Genomic DNA, 25,899 nt, shown 5'->3' with positions numbered 1-25,899 from the left:
ATTCGTCAGATCCGTCAGTATTCTACGACTATGACGATCTGTCAGTTGTAACAAGTGTTACTATTTGAAGTTATTGAAAATAAGGATAACAATATGAGAGTGAACGTGTCCGTTATTTATGATTGTTTACACTAATATTATAAAATAAAGTGGAAAGATTTGTATTTTTGTGTGTATGTATGTTTGTAATGAATAAACTCAAAAACTACTTTGCCAATTCTAAAAATTCTTTAACCAGTAGAAAGCTACATTCACCCTGAGTAACATAGGCTATATTTATTGCTAGAAAAGATCAGGGATCCTTACTAAAACTTTAATAACGTAAGGTGTAAAAAATGCTATAAAATATCTTTCGTCGCGTGCGCTGCGGAAACTATTGGTGATAGAACAAAAGTATGTTCTACAATATTGAAGAAAATATCAATAACTACAAAAAACTTCGCGATACTATATGTCCAACTATTATCGTTATGTCACAATAATCGCTTTTTAAAATGTTGTAAAAATGTCCATCCGTGCGAAGCCGAGACGGGCCGCTGGTACATAATAAAATCCAATATATCATGATACAGTCACAACGATGCCAAAACTGCTAGAAACTTGTGTGTATATATTTTAAACTTTAAAAATAGCTTATATTTATCTATTTTTTTATCATTTATATTTCAGTAAAGGTTTATATTTAGATAATAGAATCATCATCATTTCAGCCGTTAACTGTCCAGTGCTGAACATGGGTCTTCCCTTATTGGGAGGTTTTGCCAATAGCTGCCACGCTTGGCAGGCGAATTGGCAACCACATTTAGGCTTTGGTGATATTTTAAAAGGGACGCTAATGCCCATAGGTAGCGAATCAAGTTCCCTTAGTCGCCTCTTACGACATCTATGGGAAAAGGAGGGGTGGCCATTCTATGCCGGGCCATACGGCATAATAGAATATTAGCAGATTATTTCTTCAATTTATTGATAGTATATTTAGTGCTTTATCTATTTTTTCGTTACCCCATCGTTCGATAACTGTTATATCGATTTCGCTAAAATTTTGCTTGTTTCAAATGTTATTATATGTATTTTAAGGAATTAGTTATTAATTTGCATCATTAATTTATTTATAACTAACGGCCCGTCCCGGCGTTGCACGGGTGGACATTTTTAACATTTCCCTTCACAGGTCTGCTCCTATTGATCGTAGCATGATGAAAAGTATACTATAACTTGCCCAGGAGTATGAAGAATAATTGTACCAAGTTTCGTTAAAATCCGTCTAGTAGTTTTTGTTTCTATAACGAACATACAGACAGACAGATAAATATTTTACTGATTGTATTTTTGGCATCAGTGTCGATTATTAATCACCCCCTGATAGTTATTTTGGAAATATATTTCATGTACAAAATTGACCTTTCTACAGATTTATTATAAGTATAGATAATTCATATTTTTATAATCTTTTACTCGGCCCTTACTAATATAAATGTGAAAATAAGTTTGTTTGTTACCTCTTAGCAATCAACTTATTGTCATGAAATTTGGTACACAAGTATTATTCGGGATGAAGAAGGGAATAGGCAACTATTTGTCTCGTTTAATTAACATACTCAACACACGCGGACGAAGCCATGGTCAAAAACTAGTCTAGAATATATCTAAGATCACTTCTTTTATCATCTACTCACGACCCTGACTGTTCACAGCGCGCCGTTTGCCAATCGGTCGCGTAAGTTATTCATTGCTATTTAATTCAATTTCCCTGTAAATCAATCAATGTTATCGCAGAGTTGAGATTATCCGGATAAAATAATTTGTAACTTTTCTAAATAGAATATTGATGACAATATTTCTATCAATATTTACGTCAAATTTTGTTAACATGATACGTAATATCATACCTTTAGTACTTAGATTTTTTTTGATGGCTGAGAATGGTATGGTAACCCCGCCTGCGCTAACGGGATACGCTGGCGGAGCACCAGTGAAGGGTGATAGGTGAGAATGAAAACAGGCCAGTTAGCCCATCATGATGAATTCATCGGGAATTAACCATGATAGTTTCCAGGGAGAACCGCGAGGAGGTCGACCTGGTTGGGTATATTGCTAGCAATAGGATTCTTAGTCTCCATTACTAACAATCCTTTCCCCACCAAGTACTTAGATTATATACATAGATAGAGCATCGAGTCATAAAAACGGGTCAATTTTTTATCAGCTAATTGCCAAATTAGCTGACTCGTTTTTTTTTATTAGTGTTCTATATACAATTGTGTGCGTAAACAATGTATTTTGACATATCTATACTTAATTTAAGAAATAAAATAAGTATTTACGCATTAAAAAGATGCAAAAATTATAAGACGAAATAAATATAGAAGTTATAAAGGAATACACTCATAACTATTCAATACGCAAAATTGTATGAAAAAAATGATCCGCTTTTCTTAAAGCATTTGTATGGAGACACTCTATCTATATAATCTAAAATTTATACATGGGGTCGTGTATGTATCTGTGCTCCTACTAATACTACTACTTATCAGGTCGACTTCCACGCGGTGCCCCCTGGAAATCACCGTGGTTAATTATTGTGAAATTGGTCACGATGGGCTAACTGACCTGGGCCTCTAGACAAGTGGCAAGCGAATTCTCTGTCACCCGGTGTTGCTATCTCATTTTATCTCACTCGCTAGCGATGTCGATTTCATCGACGAATTCACTTGCCACTTGTCCAGAGACCCTGCTTTCATCCTCATCTATCATCTCTCACTACTGTCTCGCCAGCGTATATCGATAGCGTGGGCAAAGTTACCCTTTCATTTTCACCAATAAAAAAAAAAAGCTTTAGTACAGAGTCTCTCTCTAGCGAGTAACAGTGACATGAATTTTATAATTTGTTGAATTTAGTATACTGATTGCAAATTCTATTTGATATGTTAATGACATTTAGATAAATGTTAATGCTTTGATATGGAGAAACCGATCCGGTTATAAAATACATATAACTTATATAAACTTGTAGATGTATTACAAGTGTTCTTACATTTAGCATTGGAAATTGTATTTATTTTTATAATTTACACGCTAAACTAGTTGAGTATCTACTAGATACCATATGTGTATATAACTACTATAGTATTGTAGCAAATATATGAGCAGTTTTTTTTTCCAAAATTATTTGATTCGCGATTGGGAGAAGCGTCTTAGTTGACTTAAGCTGCGATTTGATACAGCATAAATCTCTAATAGCTGTTTAATTCTTGCACGCGTAATTTATTGTGATAGTGCTTCGGGTGCTTATTTTTCACAGAAGCAAGGTGATATGTATTAAATATATGAGCAGTTTTTTTTTTCCAAAATTAGTTGATTCGCGATTGGGAGATGAGTAGCTTAAGCGTCTTAGTTGACTTAAGCTGCGATTTGATACAGCATAAATCTCTAATAGCTATTTAATTCTTGCACGCGTAATTTATTGTGATAGTGCTTCGGGTGCTTATTTTTCACAGTAGCAAGAATTATTAAATATATGAGTAGTTTTTTTTAATGGCTAAAAATAGCATGGTAACCGCACCCGCGCTAACGGTATACACTGGCGGAGCACCAGTGAGGGATGATAGGTGAGAATGAAGGTCAGTTGGCCTGCCATGATGAATTCGAAAAGATTTAACCATCATGGTTTCCAGGGGGAACCGCGTGGAGGTCGACCTAAGAGGGTATATTGCTAGTAATAGGGCTATTAGACGTCATTACTAACAATCCCTTTCCCCCCGGTTTTCATAGTTGTGTTTTTAAGAACTAGTTTAAAATCTGATGTATGTTTTATCTTTTTTTTTATACAACCTAGAATGGCGAACAAGCTGACGGCCCACCTGATGGAAAGTGGTAACCGTCGCCTATAGACATGAGCAGTACCATGGACATAACAGAGTTTCAGTACGCCATCTAGAATTGTTACATTTCATTGGTTTTTCTATTTCTGAAATCCACGAACACGAAATAGCGGGCAAAAAGCTATTTCATGATATAACTACTTTTTATCCCCGACTTCGTTCGCATGACCGAGATACCTTAATTGACTGGAATGTTAAGTAGCTTATGCCCTTCTACATTACAAATACTGCGTGTATGCTTAATTTCATGTAAATTGGTTAAGCCAATAAGTCGTTAAGTAACCAGTGATCAGATTTAAATTACCTACCACATTAATTCAATTTTTCTCGTCTTTTTAATCTTTTTTTTTAACTTGCATTATAATATAAAGTAATATTCATAAGCCTGCTAACATTGTCGAGCTACTATAATCAAGAGGAGTGTACGATTAAAATGAATTAATAATTGAGGAGCAACCCTGAAACATGCGAGGGTTGCCTCTCACGCTAGACCCGGCTCTCTTGGGAAAGTCCAGTATTCACGGTTGCAGAATGTGAACGGGAATGTTACGTTTTAAATTAAGAATGTGGGTAGTGCTATGCGGTCTTTTTACTTTAGTGTACTTAGTACTGTATAGATAGTGCCAGTGGTATTTTTATTGTACAGACTGTTGATTGGTATGTCTAATTAACTGAACTAGTCTTTGATGGTACCTATTCTCTTAGACTTTAGCCACCTTTCATGTCAATGTTCACCCAAACGAGGTACAATTCCCTCCCTTATAAGCAAACAAGTAAAGATTTCTTACGTGTATTTAGAAATAGTACATTGTATTCTTTTTCTACGATTTTTTGCTATTTTTATATTTATTTACAGAAAGATTTTATGTAAGAGATTACCCTAATTATAAGGCTATTTTAGTACCTAAACGTTTTTTTCAAAATTTTGTATTATAACTTATTAAAAAATCCCCTTTATTTATAAAAACTAAAACCTACTACTACAAATCTGTTTTAACTATTGCACTGTTTTGTTACGTGTTTCAAATTAGGAATTTTGTGTAAAAAAGAGACGAAACGAGTCAGTAGATAAAATAGGTTTATTAGCGATTTGACGTTTTTATGAATTAGTAGGTGAATTTGTAATTTTCCTACCATACTTGCTAATATTATAAATGTGAAATTGAGATAAAAGTTAATAAACTTTTAGCGCCTATTGATTGTCATGAATTTTATTTCTAAGGTAGAAAAAAATATAAGCTATTCTTAATCCCGCTCAATCAATATATCTACGCAACCAAAGTCGCGATAAAAAATTATGAAATAAATAAATTTAAATTTTATAAATGTCATTAAGATGAAAATTTTGGGGTGACAGAAATATTCCAAGTTCCGAGTTTTAATCTATCTTTCTGGTCCAACGACTTTACTGAGATTTTCTCATTGCACTTATATTTATATGAAACATAAAAATCAGACTGGAAGTTCTCGTTTATAAATATGTTCATACGTGCCTCATATACTATTACCATTATTTTGAGGTACCTACCAACTTTTCCTTGCATTCGCTGGAGTGAAGTATTAACAGGATACTGATGTTACTAATAACAAATGAAAATCAGCTAAGATCTTGCATTTATTTTAGACGCTATATTTTTTAACACATTCGCAATGGCAAATAACACGACAGCCCACCTGTAAAATGTTAAACGTCGTCTGTAGACTTGAACAGTACCATAGATTTTATTGTTTATACTGCTACGCAAATGTTCTGTATTCGGATCGGCCTCCTGATTACGTGGGTATCTTGCAATAAGTTTGCTATAACTAAAACTTGTTCGAAAATTGTTGTCATTCTTCATTTTTGACATGTTTTGTATTAAATTATTTATTGCCTCTGCTAAATCGCCTTGATTTATAAGCTGTAATTACTGTTATGAATCTGTAATACTGGAGATCAGATATTTAATAAACTTACCTATCTATATATATAAAAATTAATGCCACTTTTCGTTGTAAATTTTATAACTTAAGAACGGGCTCACCTATCCAAACCAAATGTTAGGCTTTGTTCGGACTATTTAGCAGATAGTGTATGTGAAATTTGCACAAAATCGGTCGAGCGGTTCTTCATTTATTACATTTTTTGTAACAAATTAATTCAATAAATGGCGGATCATTTTGTTAATGGGGATTTTTGTGTCATATGCAAACTTTTTTTAAGATGTGGATTGTGCTGTCAAATTGAAACTTTTTTCAGTCAGTGATGACAGTACAAGCATGTCGTTATGTCATTCATGCGGTCATTTAATTTTTTTTTATATTTCACTTTATACGTAGCGAAGCACGTACCGGACCGCTAGTCCTGTATATGAAATAGTATATTAAAAATGAACATAAGTTTAAAAAATGTTATGGAGTCAATTCTGAGACGGTATTTCTTTGAACGTATCTCATAATCTAATATTTTGACAGTTTTGCGAAATTATTATTTCATGGACTATCATAAATTTAATTTATAATATTTTTGACATAAAAACATTAGATATTTAATTTAAACTAGTACTTAGAATAAATATTTTGTAGTAATATCAAATAGTAATTTTTATTAAAGAGTTTTGTTTAAAGAAAAGACGCTTCAGAATCGACCCCATTGTTGTTTATGAATCTGTTGCCACATATTGAAAATGACTATTCAAAAATGCTTAAATCTAAGTTTATTTGAATAAATATATTTCTTTCTGTCTGTCTGTTGTTACTCCATCGCTAGTGGTGATAATTGTTACAGAAAAGTGTATCTAGCATATTTAGCGATTAGGAAGCAATCGTGCTAGAAATATGTGAGTTGAGTACGCATTGATTGCTAATTTAATTGGTAATCAATCTGCCGGTTCTACTGTATGTACTGAAGACGCTGCGTGTATTGGCAGATACGCACCAGAAATCTACCCGTGTGTTTTCACGTGCCGTTTTTAACACGGCAGCGGTCGTGTCGCTTACGGTGTTGTAATTAATTTTGATTATTTATATTCACAAAGTCGGCTCTAGATATGTGAACGTTGGGAATAACGAGATATTTTATATAACATGCACAGTGAAATAACAGGTAATTAAGCCCGCCAAAATATTTGCAAGTAATACTTTGTCGTTTTTTTGTTCCGTATATTTTCTGTGTGGTACATTTTGTTTGTGTGAATAAAGAGATGATTATACTAATTAGCTATTATTTGAAATGTGATGTAGAGGCGTTCTCACAGAATAAAAATATGCAGTGATAACAAAAATGTATTAATGTATATATATTTTAGATAAAATAATGAAATTGTGTTCCTCAAAATAAAATGGCAAAGCCTGTTATTTTGATTTAAAAACTAAACTACTAAACTGATTCTGATAAAACTTTTATGAGACTAATATAGTATAAGTATATCTTTTTAGATAAAAACATAACTTTCCAAATCGGGGAAAACAGATGGAGTTATGAGGTAACAAACGTTGAAAAAAACATACAGTCGAATTGAGAACCTCCTTTTTCAAAATCGGTAAAAAAGTGAAAATCAATAATGTAAAAATTTATTGTGCAAGGAAAATTTTGCATAAGAACAAATGTACAAATGTACGATTGTCCGTATACAAAAGGTTCAGGTTACTCAGCGGACTATGGAAAGAGCTAGGTTCGGAGTTTTTTTGCGTTATAAAATCCGAAATGAGGATATCCGCAAAAGGACCAAAGTAACCGACATAGCCCGAAGGATAAGCGAGCTGAAGTGGCAATGAGCTGGTCACATAGCTCGAAGAACCGACAATCGATGGGGAAAGAAAGCTTCTTGAGTAGCGACCCCGTACGGGCAAATGCAATGTAGGTCGACCCCCCACTAGATGGAGTGCAGGGAGTCAGTGGATATAGACGACTCAGGTCCGTTCCTTATGGCAGTCTATGGGGGAGGCCTATGGCCAGCAGTGGCCGGATAACTTATAATTTATTATGAGATAATGATCACGAATCCTCTTTAGTTTTTTTTTTAATTATTACAATAAAGAAAATTCTCTGAACATACGAAAAGAAGACAATTCCTTTTTCAAATTGATTAAAACCATAGACTTTTGTTTATTAAATAAACTATCTATTATTTATTCTGTGGTCCAGTGCATTTGTACTGACCGTCCGTGTTTACGTTACGTATGTATGTTTGTTTACAGTATAGTGTTTGTATGGAGCGCGGGTGGCCGTCACTAGTCGGTACCTTTATTGCTGACATCTCTAAGATTCTCCCTACAATGTTTGCTATACTAAAATCTTATTATGTCGATTCGGTAAATCGAAACATCCGTCTTCGAACGATTTCCATGATCGATTTTTGGCAATCGAGATCTATTTTTCTCGTTCGATTTTCTAAAGAATTGATCTCAGATCATTCGATTCGAAGCGTCCATATTTTCACCCAAATCGAAAATCTGGATGGGTTCGTAATTAACTCCCAGAATCTCTACGGGTTACATTTTTTAGATGTACCTTTACTCATTTCCTCTTATTTCAATTATACTTATTTGAATCGATTTATTAATTACCTATATTACTAATTCGATATTTGATTTAGTATCCCAGTAGATAATTACTAATTAGTAGCAATGTACGGATAGTTAATTAGCTTTGACACAGGATGTATTTTCAGTCATCAAATAATCCTCATGACGTAACAATTAATACACAAAATGTTATCCATACTTGTAACTTTATACTAATACTAGCTGATACCTGCGACTTTGTCCGGGTGGTATTTGTTATTCCTGTTTTTTTTTAATACATGATAATGGAATGGTAACCCCGTCTGCGCTATCTGTATGCACTGTGGGGAATCGAGAGGAGAAGGAAAAGCCAGGTCAGTTAGCCCATCGTGATGAATACACCTGGAATTCAACGCAATGGTTTCCAGGGGGGACCACGCGGAGGTCGACCTGACAGGGTGTATTGCTAGTAATGGGACTACTAATCTAGATTATTAACAATCCCTTCCCCCCTGTCATTCCTGTTTAGTATGTATCGATGTATTTATTGTCTGGAAATACTCGACCAAAATTAACTAATCGTCATAACCGTAGAATACTGACGGATCTGATAAATATTACATATCACATACATCCGTTAGTATTTTACGACTATGACGAAATGATGTATGGTTCTCACTCTTTGCCTTAGGTCAAAATGAAGTCCATTTAAGTAGGTCGTGAACTTAACTGTATAAATTAGATAGTTTTTTAACTATCCCCCCAGAACTTTTTAATTTTCCGTAATTAAAAGTATTTAAAATGTTGACCGAGGATGTAAAGTACCACCATGCAAAATATCATTTAAATCGGTCCAACAGTTTCGGAGATTAGCCACCTTTAGTACAAACAGACAACCAAACAGAGAAACAAAAAATTAGAAAAAGAAATTTAGAAGTGTTCTATTTCACTTGTAACACCCCCTGACTCGGTTTTTAGCGTTTTTTTTTTCTATTTACAGATATTCGACCTCTATTAGTTTTATTATATGTATAGATTATAGTGCGTTTTTACTATTTACCTTTTACTCTGTTATGTCCATGGTATTGCTCATGTCTATAGGCGACAGTTACCACTTTCCATCAGGTGGTCCGTCAGCTTGTTTGCTATTCTAAGTTGTATAAAAAAAAAATACATTAAGTTTACGTTTTTAATTAAACTAATCATTAAGAAATTTAGATTTTGAATTACATGCAGATAGAGAATGACATAGGCTACTTTTCATCCAAATTTATCAATATAACTCGGTCAGGCGGACAAAGACGCAGGTAAAAATTAGTAGTGTATTTAACACTAGCGACCCGTCTCGGTTGCGCCGGGTAGATTTTTTTTGTAATGGTTGATAATGGAATTGTAACCCCGCCTGCGGTAACGGTATACGTTGGCGGGGAACCATTGAGGGATGAAAGGTGACGATGAAAAGGCAGGTCAGTTAGCCCATAGTGATAAATACACCTGGAATGCAGCACGATGGATTCCAGAGGGGGCCGCGTGGAGGTCGACCTGATATATTGTTGGTAATCGGTATTATTAATAAATACTTCTGCGTCGGGTAGATAGGAAGGTAAATCACAGTTTATACTACTCGCTGATAATGTAGTTTTTTTTTTATTGATGGAAGATTTTTTTTTAAATACGCTTAAATTTTTTTTTGAGTTTATCAGTCACAAGCAAAAATCTTTATTGACTTTACATTATGTGTCTATCATTACCACTACTCTCTCCTCCACATTATTCTTATCAATGGACTTCGAAAAAACAAATAAGGGCACAATTAAAGCGGTTTTTTTTTGGAAACAATAGTCTTGAATTTATTACCATTGTAGAGCTATTTTTTCGATAAAAATGTCTGCTTCGAACAAGTCTGTTTCCTACAAGGCTGCAATTCTAAAATTCCGGCTTTATATTTACAAAGTAACGGCTGCTAGAAGATACAGATAGCAAGATTGTTGTCGACCTTTCCTTTTGCGTCTGGTGTTAATTAAAAGCAATTGAAGTCTTTGTAATTCTGCCAGCTAAAGGCAATTGCACACTTGTCTGCATCGTAAGATTCGACTTTATTGTATCTTTGAGTACCTTCAGAAATCTTCTGGCGATTCGTTCGATTCGGCCCGGATAAGTGTGCGGCACTTTGTATAACGAATTCTAATGTAATAGCCTCACTGCCAATAATGTACTTCTACCACCCCTCATCCCCACTTTACCAGAGGGAGACTTTGTACACAAGTCGTTTGCTTGGGCAACTCTGTCCCATTCTTGTTTTTATTGTGAAGCAATTGTGTTTGCATGGCTATATTCGGTTTGAAGGGTGGGATATGACAGTGAATTTACAGGGTACAGAGAAATAACACCTGAGTCCTCAGGAATGTCAACGCATGAGGGGTATCATGGGCGAAACAGTATACTCTGTTATGTCCATGATACTGTTCATGTCTATAGACGACGGTTACCACTTTCTATCAGGTGAGCCGTCAGCTTATTTGTCATTCTAAGTTGCTAAAATTAAAAAATAAAAGTACTCTCCGATCCCTTCACAAGTCGGTTTTTTGCTAATACATAATAAAAATAAATATGTTTTCACGATGGACCGACTAACTTGTCTTTATCATCATCTATCACTCCCAAATTCGAGTAAAATAGAAAGAATTCGATTCATTGATTTATTCGACTGGGATACAATCCAGGACTTCTTTTACGCAAGACAGCGTACCCACCTCTGCACCATGGAGGTCTAATTTATGATGTACTTAGCAGCGTATCTACTATTACGTAAGTGTAATCAGACCTGATATATCTTGACACATGGGTGGTCAAATTGTGGCCATCTTGGACGATTGGAGACTTCGGCCAAAGTTCAACGTACCTTTATCTTATGTAATACGATTAATATTTATACTAATCGCACTATTTGAGATAAATACCCTGTAGGTGTAGGATAGTGTCATATGACGACCTCGGTGGCGGATTTTGCTTCGTCTTCCATATTTAAACATACAACAAACAAACGGCAACAACCGTGTGGTCCTGGCATAAAATAAGCCACCACTTTCTTCCCGTGTGTGTCGTAAGAGGCGATTAAGGGAACTTAATAGTTGAGAGATGGGCAGCAGCGTCCCTGTTAAAACATTATCAAAGCCTGTGGTTACCAAAGCGTGGCAACTACTGGCAAAACCCTGCAATGGTTCGTGTTTCAACCGTGAAGCAGTTGTGTTTGCATGGCTGTGTTTCAGTTTGAAGAGTGGGATATGGCGTGAATTTACTGGGTACAGAGCAATAACACCCGACTCTTCAGGAATGGCAACGCATGGGGGGTATCATGGGCGAAACAGTATACTCTGTTATGTCCATGGTACTGCTCATGTCTATAGGCGACGGTTACCACTTTCCATCAGGTGGGCCGTCAGCTTGTTTGCCATTCTAAGTTGTATAAAAAAAAAGACCTATGTTTAGCATTGGACAGTTAACGGCTGTTATGATGATTGGTTTTTTTATGTATATTGTTTATAGTATACAGAATTAAACAAGAAAATATTATCACTTTAAAGTGTCATCTACAATCTATTTAATATTATTTGTCTATTAAATAATTAATTTATATGTACTGTTTTTAAACGTATATAATATTTTTTAGGGTTATTTTTTACACATAGCAATGATCAGAAGATAGCCGTAATTGTATGCCATCTTATATAATATAGTCATATGGTGCCCTCTGGATGTACATATAGCGTGATGAACTTTGTCCTAAAGTTTATGAATATTTTATTAAACTACGAGTAGATGATATCTTGCGGCAATTTACATGACTGTGTTATTTTATTAGAATTATTTTGTTTAATTCTGCTACCATTATTGTGTGTGTTACTAACAACACTCGAAGGTTGACCATCACTAGTACTAGTAAAAGTTGCACAACCTTCCATATTAGCCACAAATCTCCGACTGCCACTACGTCCACGCACGTTCTGCGACACGCGTTTCATCTTTATACGAGGCATCTTCAGACAAATTATAACCCCTAAGAGTTTGGATTTACAAAATTCTTTTCTTATTACTTTTAAAGTATTTATATTTATATATATCTAAATATTACCTATCTATTATATCCTATCCCTTTATAATGGACTATTGATTTACGTATAATAATGTTTTGATAAAATGTCCCATTTACCAGGTAATATTACCAGATCTCTTTGATAGTGCCCGTGCCAATTTTGACCAGCTTAGCACGGAGACTGGAGAACTCGAGAGAAACTCGAGACTGCGAACCCCAATCTGTAAATCTAAATATTATAGATGATTACAAACCTGCTAAATAGGGAATTTGGCAAACAACCATACGGCCCGTCTTGTGAAAAGCAACTACACCTGCAGTATCACTCTCGTATCGTCGGCCTGCTTCTTTTGTCTCTAAGTACTTTTAACACATTGCCCTGTAATCTGATTGCTATATTTTAACTCCAAACTGGAGCACAGCTAGTGGAGCATAGGAGACGACTTTATTTGAAATCTCCCTCTGTTAAATTACAAATTGGATGGGCGAGCATCACTTAAAGTAGGTAGGAAAGTTGGAACATTTCCAAAATTTTGTTCTGCTGTAGATGGGGCATGTTACTGGGAGTAATCCTCGATGCTTATCTAAAAACTATATGTATCTCGTGGCTTTGGCCGCGTGAATTTCTGTATTGTTTACTGTATTTATTTTACTAATATAATAAAATTCTAACTTGACGATATCTGTACATGAAAGATATTTAAGAAAAATTGATATGAGGCTTCTTAATAAGAACAGTAGAATCCAAAACAATATTTTTTAGAATTTTTATCTTGCTGTCTATCTGTATGTTAGTTCCGATATCACGTAAAAACTACTTCACCAAATTGAATGCTGTTTTCAAAGATGTGCTCTTGAAACTTAAAATAACTTAAAAATTTGTGTATTTTATATACTTAGATTATATATTGATACGCAAGTTAGAAGTGTTTGCCTACTACCTAAAATCCAAGCGTACGAAATTACGGGCAAAAGGTATATCCAAGATTAAGTCATGTGTCAAAATTAAGTGCGTTAAGTACTTTAAGGCCGATTATGTAACATATGTATGTCCTTACTAATATTATTAATTACTTAAAGTGACAGACGTCACTCTGTCGAAAGCTATTGGACTGGGGCAATCCGCATGAATTAGGAACTAGTACTAGTTTTTATGAGATAATTTAAAATTGTGTTGTACAAAAGAACCGACTTTGATCGAAGCAAAATCAGTTATTGTGATTTAAAACTTAAACTACTAAATCAATTTGGGTAAAGTTTTTATGATACCAAACTGTAAGTACATCCTTTCAGTCAACTACCGAGAGAGCTATGCTCGGAGTTTCAAATGAGGGTATTCGCAAAGGAACCAAAGAAACATAGTCCGAACGATAAGCAAACTGAGTCTGGTCACTGATGAATGGAGAAGAAAGGTTATCCCGTACTTTTTTTATGGGTGAAAATGGAATGGTAACCCCACCTGCGCTAACGGGAGACGCTGGCGTAGCACCAGTGAAGGGTGATTGATGAAAATGAAAACAGGCCAGTTAGCCCATCATGATGAATTCATCAGGAATTAACCATGATAGTTTCCAGGGGGAACCGCGAGGAGGTCGACCTGGTTGGGTATATTGCTAGCAATGGGATTCTCAGTCTCCATTACTAACAATCCGTTTCCCCTCGGTTATCCCGTACTAACGCAGTGTAGGACGAATCCCCAGTAGATGAAGTGACGACTTCAAATGCATTGCATGGGTCAATGAATGCAGGTGGCTCAAGACCGTTTCTTACGGTAGTTTATGGGGGATGCCTATGTTCAGCACTGAATGGATAACGGTTTATATGACGATGATATTCTTTCAGAGAAAATAGGAATTTTCCAAATCGGTAACTGATGGAATTAAGAGGTAACAAACATAAAAAATACAACCGAAATTAAAACCAGTTGAAAAACCATCGAAATATATAGACAGTGATTCAAAAATAGATACTAATGCTAATATACAAATCATACGCTCCACATACCTACTTTAAACCAATAATGTATAATGGTATACAAACTAAATCACATCTTGTAACTGTATTCCGAATCTAATAATAGGCAAGATTTTCCAGGAACATGAGTGAATATAAACAGATCGGAACACACTTAATGCTTGTCGAATATCTACATCTATGAATCAAACACACTGGATAAAAGTCTATTATAGCTAGTCCAGTGAAGATTATATGTAATGATTTGTATTTCACATTGTGTATTGACGTACCGTCATAATTTTGTAATTTTCAACTGTAAACTCAAAACATTTGACGTGTTATGTGGGAGTTATTATTATAACTGTATATATATAATATATAAACTTATAGATATAATCGATCTATCCATTTATTATAGTAGTGACGCATTTTCAACATTAGTAAAATGTCTTTAGTATAAACTAGCTACAGTTGAAACGTTTACCAGTTTTTAAGTTAAACCTTCAGGAATATAATTGTGAAAATCGTGTTCAATTTGATGCAGTAGTTTTTGCGTAATATCTAAATAGACATACAGACAGACAAAATATTTGATAGTTGGGTCGTATTGCTCATATTAAGACCTCTCATATATTTTTTTTTAATATCTTTTATGTCTTTATAATATGATTTTATTGTTTTCATTCAATTTTAGACTGAAATAAACGTTTATTCTGTTAAGATCGAAGCGCATACCGTAGTTCTTACGGATTTGTTAATAAATGGGTATCTGCAATAATTATCACATCTAACTTGGTATGGATCTGCTATCTTATTGCGTCACATCACCGGAATTACGTTCATTCTGTTTAAAACTGTTATGACGTCATGAAACATCCTGCTCGAGTTCCAAACACATATCCTCTCTCCGCAACAAAATATTTAATACTAGCTTCTTGCCCTCTTGTTTGTACGCGTGGAGTTCAGAACCTTCTTCTGAAATCCATGAAATAATATTCATAAAATATCCATGAAATAACCCATCGATTCTAAACAATCGATGAAACAAATCACTTCTAGACGGTATATCAAAATAAAACATTAGGCAGTTTTTAAGTTAGGTCTTCAGAAACACGAATGTGAAAACCAAGTTCAATTTGTTACAATAGTTTTTGTGTGATAGCGGAACAAACATACGGACACAAAATTTCTAAAAATCTTTGTTTTGTCTTCTGTTACGCTAATTGAAATTCTTTCCATGATTTTTTTTAAATATCTCCTCTGGAATGGCAACGTATAGGGAGTATCATGAGCGAAACAGTATACTCTGTTGTGTCCATGATACTGCTCATGTCTGTAGTCGTCGGTTACCATTTTCGATCAGGTGGGCCGTCAGCTTGTTTGCCATTCTAAGTTGCATAAAAACAATCATCCTTGCACAGATATTGTCCAGTAACAAATTTATTATATTAATAAAATAATAATCAAATATATCATTTGCAAAATATCTAATTAAAATCGGTGTTGAGATCAGATTTAAGAGGAAACCTGCTGAATTTCCGTACGATTATTAATTCGAGCGAAATCGTTCTCGGCGTACGGGGTCTGCCTTTTTGGATTTTAAGGGAACCAGGTATATTAGGTATACAAATTTTATATGCAAAAAGAAATATTAGTCAAAAGCCAATTAATATGAAAACGAAATTATACAAGGTTAGTCATAAAGTTTTTTATTCATAAAAAAAACAACTATGATAACTAAACATACCTATATAGGGCATCATAAAAGTTAGAGGTACTTACAACTTCTAACTTTTGTAAGAAAGAGTAAATAATACAATAGTTCTATGTGTGGATGCATTCATTGTGCGTGTGCGTGTACGTGCGTGTGCGTGCAGTTGCATTCTATAATTTTTTTGCGTAGATAAATGTTTTGATGTACAAAATCTTTTTCTCGTATGTCGCAAATCCTTCATCTGCATCATTCAACCATAAGAATAGTAAATAACCCGTTATTTAACTAACCATTTTATTTAGTGAAGCGAAAATGTTCGCTCGATCGCTGCAATGTGCATGCTTCGCTGATCGCGCGGGCTTTATTGAAGCGCTATTCTTTAGTGAACATAAAAAAAAAATACTTCTATACATAGTTTCGATACCTATATAAGTAATGACGTGGCTTGCAATATTGAAGTTTCTAGAATAAATAAAAATTATAATCAGTTTTTTTTTCCTGTAATAAGCAATGTTCATAACTTATTAACATTTGAAGGGATAGCTTTTTAAATGACTTCTTTTTAGAAGAGATTTTTAATTCTTCAGTATTTTTATTAATATCAATATCATCGCCAAAGAGAATAATGTTGGATGACATAGGAGCTATTCAGAGTATTTTGTCGGAGCCTTTGGACAATGCCACAAGGTTAATTTGTCCTTTAATTCTATTGTTTTCATCCCGTTTTCTGTATTTAATATTTTAGAGAACAATGGGATAGACATGCTTATGTTTGAATGAAAGTACTTAAAATAAAAGGTAAAAGAGGAATTATTCTGAATTTATTTTAATTTTTTTTTTCGCAAATCATTGGTTTTACTTCTACATCAAGGCTGGTATCTGCAGATATACTAATGGCTACCTATTATTTTGTGACGATAAGTGTTCATTCGTGTTTCAACCGTGAAGCAGTTGTTTCGGTTTGAAGGGTGGGATATGGCGTGAATTTACTGGGTACAGAGGAATAACGCCTGAGTCCTCAGGAATGGCAACGCATGGGGGTATCATGGGCGAAACAGTATGTGTGTGTACTGTTCTGTCCATGGTACTGCTCGTGTCTATAGGCGACGGCTACCACTTTCCATCAGGTGGCCGTCAGCTTGTTTGCCATTCTAAGTTGTATAATAAGTATGTATAATGTAGCCATTTTTCTTTGCAAAGCAAAATCCCATTTGTTATAAAGCAACACCTATTTGTGGGCATACAATTTCTAGCTACATACTGAAGTGTTTTAAATCTAATGTAGATATTTCATCGGTGACTTTAATTTGTTTTTAAATAAGAATTGTGATATTATTAGTAAATATTAATTACGTTACTTAAAACCATTGTTTTTCACTTAGCATTTTTATAAAAAAATGCTAAGTAAGCTTGTCTGCCCCCTGCGTTACATATGTATATATAAATATACATATGTAACGCAGGGGGCAGACAAGCATGCAGCTCACATGATGGTAAGTGACTACTGCTACCAATAAGCAACCAGAGGAATTGCAGGTGTACAACATATTAGTCTATGAATTTTTAAAATGCCAATACATTTTAAAAATTCATAGACTAATATGTTTCTTGATCATTTGGAGATAAAGTTTCACATTTTATTGTTAAATGCTTTGTAAGCACACATTATATTTTAATGTAATAACTACCGGTTTTAATTACGTGTAATTAGACCAAGCTTGGCTGGTTCTGGAATCGATTTGTGGTCCTTAGTCATAAGCGACTATGACGCGAGCACGAGTCTGACTGCGTGCCTCGGGGGAAAGGGATTGTTAGCAATGGAGTTTGACAGCCCCATTGCTAGCAATATGCCTTATTAGGTCGACCTCCACGTGGTTCCCCCTGGAAACCATCGTGAACAATTCTTGTTGAATTCGTCACGATGGGCTAACTGACCTACTTCATCCTCACCTATCATCCTTCACTGGTGCCCCACCGGTGTATACCGATAGCGCGGGTGGGGTTACCATTCCATTATCATCCATTAAAAAAAAAGACTGCGTGACTCAACCCGCAGACTAAGGATCACGAATTGATTCAGAAACTAGTCGAGATTTTTTGATTTAATTATAGGTAAATTAAACCGGTAGTTGTGGCATTAAAGTTTTAATATTGTTTAATACAAATGAAATTGTGCCATAAGAATAATGTAGTAGAATATGATCGATATGACTTACGATTCCCAACCACTGTTATATCTTTAATCCGTGATTTTCTAAATTAAATTATAGATTAATTTTAAGTGATATCGTTTAATGGTTAAATCTCATTATCTGTCACTGCAGAGATTAACCGAAGATTAATGATCGTTCAGGAACGCGATTATCGTGCGATTATGGATTACCCGACGAAGGAGCAATGTCTTTGTTATATTTTGGAGTGCAATATCGTTCCAAAATTTTCCCACAAAGTATTTTATTACACGTATAACCCACTATGAGGCCCGCCTTATTGCACATTATAGTGGTTACGCTGCTGGAAGCCTCATTGATCGACTGTATTTCCTGTTAATAAAATTTCAATGGGCCTGAATTTTTGATAAGTTTGACTGCCAGTGTGTCCTTTTATATTAAGGTGAAGTCAAATTAATTTGTCATGTAAATATTAAGGAGACCGTATGGAATTTTATGTTTCCAAAATTAGGTTTTTACTATCAATACTTCCCCCAACTTGCAAGACTATTATGAAGTATCTGGATGAAGGTTTATTTATTTATTTATTTTCTTATTGCATTCCATAATATAATTAGTAGATAACATTTCAATTATGGACCCTGTTGGGCACAGTAAGTAGGAGAGAGGAGGTTTCAGTATAGCTCAGTTTATGCAATGGAAATCATTGGTTTTTTTAAAGGAGTAATTTATCATGAAACTGAATATTTTTCGAAAAAATAAGGATTAAAAAAATTTCAAATTATTCATTGAAAAAATAATTTGGTAGCTGCACTCACGCCGGGTGTACGTGCAGTTGGTATGAAAGTCTCGTTCTCGCTGATGGAACATCACATACACAACTCTAAAAATGGACGAATTGAACAGAGAGGGGCTAAGTGGGGATATCGATTATTCAACAGTTTTTCATGTCTATAGTTGAAGGTTTCCACTATTCATCACATGCGGGGTTAACTTGTTTGCAATTCCAATTTTTATAGAAAAGGATGGAGGGACGAAATATGTATTAGAGAAAGTTGATGGATGTATATTGTTCAAGACGGGACCGTTCTCTATTGGAATCTAAGTATAAGGTATATATTGATGAACTTTACATTATGTGCTAAATATAGTATATTAAAGCAAAGACACAACAGAAAGTTATCGAGATGTGTAATTTTATTGTCTAAAAAAATATATATAATAGCATTGAACAGTGGTTTTATAATTTCCACATACAATGATATAAATATATCACTCGGAAGAAAAGAAAGTTCACAATTTGAAGCCATCGTTTATTCGACTTTGGCATAAAATGTCACGCTCGATAATTAGCGACTCAATTGATCACTGTCTTCCCTTGGATGACCTAAGGCCTACGGTATTATAGTTTGCTTTAACCAATATTATAATAAACTAAAAGAAGGTCGTCACAAACGTGCCGAGAATGAAACATGGACAAGGCTTTAATTAGCGCTTCTAACAGTGATTGGTATGTTTGCATACACTTCTACGCAAAAGATAAACGTACACTAACCATTTTATGTATTTTTATTGTTACAATTGTAGACAGACAATTACTATCCTTAGTCTATGGTTACAATCAATCTACCTCTTTTGACGACTAATAAATAGACAGAGAGTATACAGCAGAGTTGCTTTGCGTAAATAAGATCCAGATTTCAAATCCCTGTCGGATTATTGTATTGTAAAGTCTTTATTGTATAGTCTTGACATTGGACACATTAAAAAGATTTAATGTACAATTTAGGGAACAAACTTTTCTGTTAATTAAATTAACTTAGGATCGAATGTTCTGGATTGTACTCTCAATTGTTTGTTGTCTAATTCCATATTACACAGAGAATCCTAAGTAGAGGATCGGGTAGTTGGTGTGATTTTGTGGCACTTATTAATTTATTTAAATTATTTTAAATAATTACTGATTTAATAGCAGGGGAGCCTGGTGTCTAAGATATAGGCTACGACTTAGTTTGGGCTCCAAATTTATTTATGTAAAGTTAAAGACTCGTGTACACTTTCTGTAATTTGATGAGATGAAATAAACTTTATTATTATTTGCCAATATGGTGAAATGCATAAATTAAACAAATATCTCTTTTCTGTCTGGTACGGAACATTTAGTTTTGTTGTTGTCTGAGCTTATAACCTATCTTGTTTTTAAGATTATTAGCTTAAATCAATAACTCAAATGACTATATGAGTGAATGAACATTTAGGTTTTATTCTAACATATTTGTTTTCAACAGGGCGTCCAAAGTGGCCTGAAAAGGGTGGTGGGCCTGGCGATGCTGTCTTTATCAATACCGGTCGATGACAAAAACAAAGTCAGTAGCTCGTTGAGCATGTTCGTCACGTCATTGTCATCATCATCACATTTACATTACTGTCATGTTACTACAAATTTTAAATCCTTACCTCCTTATTCCTTTGTACTTCTATTTCCTATTTTATTTCCTAATGTTTGCGAATGTGCGTGACTATCTCTATTTGTAGTGATTTAACGTCCAATATAGAGTAATGAGATAATGGTTTAATATTAGTACCTCAAGTCACGGAACTTAGGTTTCGATCAACAAATAGAAAATGTAGTCAATAAACATAATTGGAAAGAACTTTTTTATGTGGCAAGTGCGTGTTACTGATCCTGAAGAATACTTAGATATTTCCAAAAACTATCCTTGTTTGCTGTATCTCTTTTCAATTGAGACAATCGAAAATCATTTAAAGGATCAGGTAGTATTAAAAAAAATACTGGAACTTGTTGATAAGCTAGAATTTGGTGGAAAATAATATCAGGCTATAGAGATGATTTGTTTAGTTAGAATACACTACGCTGCTGTTCCTGACAACTGCGTAATTATGTCTCTTATGTCAGAGATTCAATTAGCTCTCTTATTTTTTAGACTGGAACACAATAATTAATGCACTGGTGACTACACATTGCAGACTGAAAAGCAACATTGCACAGACGAGATATACAAATTGCTACGAGCAGCTTTGTTTTGTACCCTGAGCTTTAGTTATATGACGCTGCACTAAAACCACGATTGTTTAGATTCCAAGGTTTGTGTAAATTTCTAAATGTAAACGAAGTAATGATACAAAGTGATCTTGACGTCGTATCAATTAATGGCTTCGAACACAATACGTTATTCAATCCAGCCTAGACGAACTGTTTACGTACTCTGTTTGTTCTTGTAACAAATGGATGACAAACAAAACAATAATTCTTCAAGCGAGAAAAGATATCCAGAATTGAAGGCCAAGTACTTAGATCATCTGTTAACTTATCATCAATCAACTCTAGATTCTACGAAATTAAACGCAAAGAGCAATTCAGTTTTTCTGAACAGTCAAAAAAGTCAAAGCCATAAAATTATTAAATAAAGAAAAACTTGTATTTTTAACGTTCTTATGTTAGTCTACACAGGGGACATGATGTTTGACAGTAGAAAATTTATGGAGAAAATGATGATGATAAACAGGTTTGATAAACAGGATTGAAATCATTTGACTGACTGACGCGATTGTCCAATAAAAGTATAAATTTTTCAGGGTCATATATGTCAGTTTCTTTATTCCACCTTAATCTCTAAATGCTTGAGCCGATTTGGATGTATGGATTATCGTTGGAATCCTTACATTGTCTCAAGTGACTAGCTATAACATTTTGAAAATAGTTTGTTTTGGTAGCGCAATCATATTTTTTAATTATCTAAACAATATGTACTTTTTAGGATACACATTATTACACACCCAAAAATTTGTAAAGTTTATAAAAAAATAATCAAGATATTTAAATCCCTAGATGAACACTGCATGAAGTGGTAATGAAGAACCAGTACTCCTTCTTTCCTTAATTATTCTCCCAAATATCACCAATCCATCACAACATTATCTCCTATCGTTTTGATTCGAAGCAGCCCGATTCCGGTTCGATTTCAGCATGATATACCCGAACGCCGTCTGATTTATTGACTTTGGGAATGGTTTTGCAACTTGTGATAGTCCATGAATAATTACTAATAATAGTTCACGGCAAATAACTTGAACAGTAGTCGAAGACAATGAAATTTGCGCAGTATAAGTTTCTATTTTGACTAAGGACAAAAGAGTTATTAATTTTCCTTTTGCTTTTTGTGAGGATCTAACTACGTCAATTGTGAATATGTTTTAATGATTTTTTTTACTATTGATAGGGTTTATTCTTGTGTTGGTCAGACGTTAACATTGTCGCAATTGAACTAGTTATTTTTATGGAAAGTAATGTTACATTATTTTGTGTTTGATTGACAATGATCTTTCTATTACTTTTTTTGTGAAAGGAAGCTATTGTTATTACTGTGCAAGTTTATTGTATTAAATTTATGCTCAAGTTATTTGACGATACATACAGTATAACAGAAAGAGTAGGTAAGTCTATCAATCCGAATCAAAGAATTGTATTTATGAAACTGAACAATTATCTCAAAGAGTGGATGAAAATATTTCTTGATCTTTTGCTATTAAATCGATCGTGTGTAAGCGTGCTGTAGTTTTTTCTATTTGGAATTCTAATAACAAATTGCATTTAACACTTGAAAGCCAACTTACACATCTCAATTAAAGAACTAGTAGACGAGTTTTAGTAAACAAGATTTAAAGAATATTTTTTGAGAAAGTCACTCAGTTTCATAATTATCACTTCTCGATTTTTTATCGTTAAAACTCCTTTTGTTTGACCTTATATAATGATGATTTTGTTGACCTTTTTTCCAGTTGTTTATTACAGATTTGTTTTTGGTTGTGTTTGCAAGTGGACTAAAAATTTTTAGGTAAGTATATTTATAGGATATTAGTTATAGTTATTAGAAGGATATAAGAATATTAATACGTATATATATATATATATATATATATATATATATATATATATATATATATATATATATATATATATACAGAAACAATTATTCACAATTTAATGTTAAACATTAAAAAGTTGCATAAAAAATGAAAAGTGCACCTAAGCACATATTCGATAGATAAAGACATTAGTAGCATATATACACTAGCTGTCTTAATATCAATCGATAAATTAATATAAGATATCGTTGTTACATAAGCTGCTATATATTAGCAAAAAACACTCCGGAACTACAGTAATTTACTGATAGAAACTGGTTTCTTATCAGTAGACTGTTCAGGAAACATTATAGTCGTATACATATACATATATAGGAATTTATCGGTGATGTAATACGCATATGTACTATATGTTTGTTGTATATATGTTTTATTTGGTGTATATTTATACCATACCATGTCAGCCGTTACCTGTCCACTGCTGAACATAGGCCTCCCCCATAAGAGGGGTTTTGCTAGTAGCTACCACGCTTTGCAGGCGTGTTTTTGTTTTTAATGGGTGATAATGGAATGGTAACCCCGCCTGCGCTATCGATATACGTTGGTGGGGCACCAGTGAAGGATAATGAAAATGAAGGATAATGAAGGTGACAATGAAAGCAGCTCAGTTAGCCCATCGTGATGAATTCCACTAGAATTAACCACGATGGTTTCCAGAAGGAACCGCGTGGAGGTCGACCTGACAGGGTGTGTTGCTAGCAATAGATCAGTTAGACCCCATTACCAATAATCCCTTTCTCCCCTTGCAGGCGTGTTGACAACCGTTCGGCTTTGGTGTAGTTTTAAGAAGGACACTGCTGCCCATTCTTCGACTAACTTTCCTTAGTTACATCCACAGAAAAGGAAATGGGCCACCACATCTCTTTTTTTTTTAAATACCAATACAAAATATTTTAGAGCAATGAAATCCATAATTTTCACGGCTAAATTACTGTAACGGTTTAAATTAAATTAAGAATAAAGATGTACCGCCAGAATGGGCCACCACTTCCATTCCAGTGGATGGGACTAAAGAAACTTAACGGTCGAGGGGTTGCTGTCCATCCCTCGTAAAACATCACCAAAGCCTAACTGCCGTTGCTAATCCGCTTACCAATCGCGGCAACTACGAGCAAAATATCCCAGTAGAGACCTATGTTCAGAAGTGGACAGTTATCGGCTGATGGGATTGGGATAGGAATTGTCCCTGTGTTCAATGAAGACGGTGTAGTCAAATATCGTCCTATTATAAAAGAAAAAACAAGAGAAAATATCCAGCATTAACTCCCTATAGGGAAGGTCATATATATTTATATATCCAGAGTTGGCAACAACTATCGACCGGTCAGATTGAAATCATTCCAACATTGACCTTGTCCGCTGCGAATGACAATGACAATATAATTTTACTGTAACGAACTGGTGTCTACGTGTGAAAATGCGTGACAGAATGTATAATTAGCACTGATACAAGTATATATACGGATAATGGTATAGATTTTTATGAATGATAATGTAACGGTAACGCTAACTGTATACGCTGGCGAGGTACCAGTAAGAGATTGATATAGGTGAGAATAAAAAAGGAGGACAGTTTTTTTTCTGATGGGTGAAAATGGTATGGTAATCCCGACTGCGCTAACGGGATACGCTGGCGGAGCACCAGCGAAGGAAAAGATGAGAATGAAAACAGGTCAGTTAGCCCATCATGATGAATTTATCAGGAATTAACCATGATAGTTTCAAAAGAGAACGGCGAGGAGGTCGACCTGGTTGGGTATATTGCTAGCAATGGGATTCTCAGTCTCCTTTACTAACAATCCTTTTCCCCCCAAGCAGATCAGTTAGCCTGATATGTAATGAATATACCTGGAATTCAACAAGATGGTTTCTATAATAGGTGAGGTAATAATGATAATAAAAGGTGAGGATGAAAGCAAGTCTGTTAGCCTATCGTGACGAATTTAACAAGAATCAAACACAATGGTTTCCAGGGGAAACCGCGTGGAGGTCGATCTGATAAAGTATATTACTAGCAATGGGACTGTTAAACCCTATTACTAACAATCCTTTTACCCTCAATAGTATAGATACGGTATATATACAATTTTTTTAATAATTAATAAAATAATTATGCTTTGCTAACAGTACGCAAAAACAATCCCAACAATTGAACTTGAATTCAAACAACAAACAATCCAATGGTGTCCACCATCTTCCAAAGGTATAACCATTGGAAGATGGTAAAAGGCATTGTTTGTAACGGGGTCTAGCTTCCACATTACTAACAATACACCCTGTCAGGACAATCTCCTTGCGCTGCCCCTGGAAACCTGGAATATGGCAGGGGGCGGGATTATTACCATTTTTAGGTTAGTTTTATTGCCAATGTTTTCGATCACCACAGACTTTTTTCCAGAGAGAAGCAAATTAAGGGATGATAGGTCAGGATGAAGTCGGGTCAATCATCGTGATGAATTCAGCAGAAATTTAATCATGACCATCAAAAGTAACGGAGATTCAAACTTACGATATTTGTGGTCTAACTTCAGAGTAACGTACTACTGGTCCATGACGTTCTCTATATTATAGGTATTGCTTATGACAACTATGTAAATTACGGTTATATTTCTGAAATCTCGTTTATGGTTCTTTGTTTTCCTATTATTGTTA

General features: G+C 34.5%; 1 protein-coding gene across 3 annotated transcripts in view; it reads left to right on the top strand.

The window, feature by feature from the left end:
- Positions 1–25,899, top strand: part of LOC113521605 (transient receptor potential cation channel trpm) — a 315,620-nt gene that overhangs the window by 16,596 nt on the left and 273,125 nt on the right. For 2 of the 3 annotated variants that reach the window (XM_052899723.1, XM_052899722.1), the window contains exon 2: positions 20,589–20,666. The exons of the other annotated variant lie outside the window; for it this stretch is intronic. In XM_052899723.1, the coding sequence (XP_052755683.1) occupies positions 20,589–20,666 (78 nt within the window). The remainder of the gene's footprint in view (positions 1–20,588; positions 20,667–25,899) is intronic. 3 annotated transcript variants of the gene reach the window in all.

Source organism: Galleria mellonella, unplaced genomic scaffold (genome assembly GCF_026898425.1).
Source record: "Galleria mellonella isolate WM207_F2 unplaced genomic scaffold, CSIRO_AGI_GalMel_v1 utg63, whole genome shotgun sequence".
In the NCBI taxonomy this organism is placed as follows: Eukaryota; Metazoa; Arthropoda; class Insecta; order Lepidoptera; family Pyralidae; genus Galleria; species Galleria mellonella.
The sequence above is the reverse complement of the archived record's forward strand: the minus strand, read 5'-3'. Positions and strand labels throughout refer to the sequence as shown.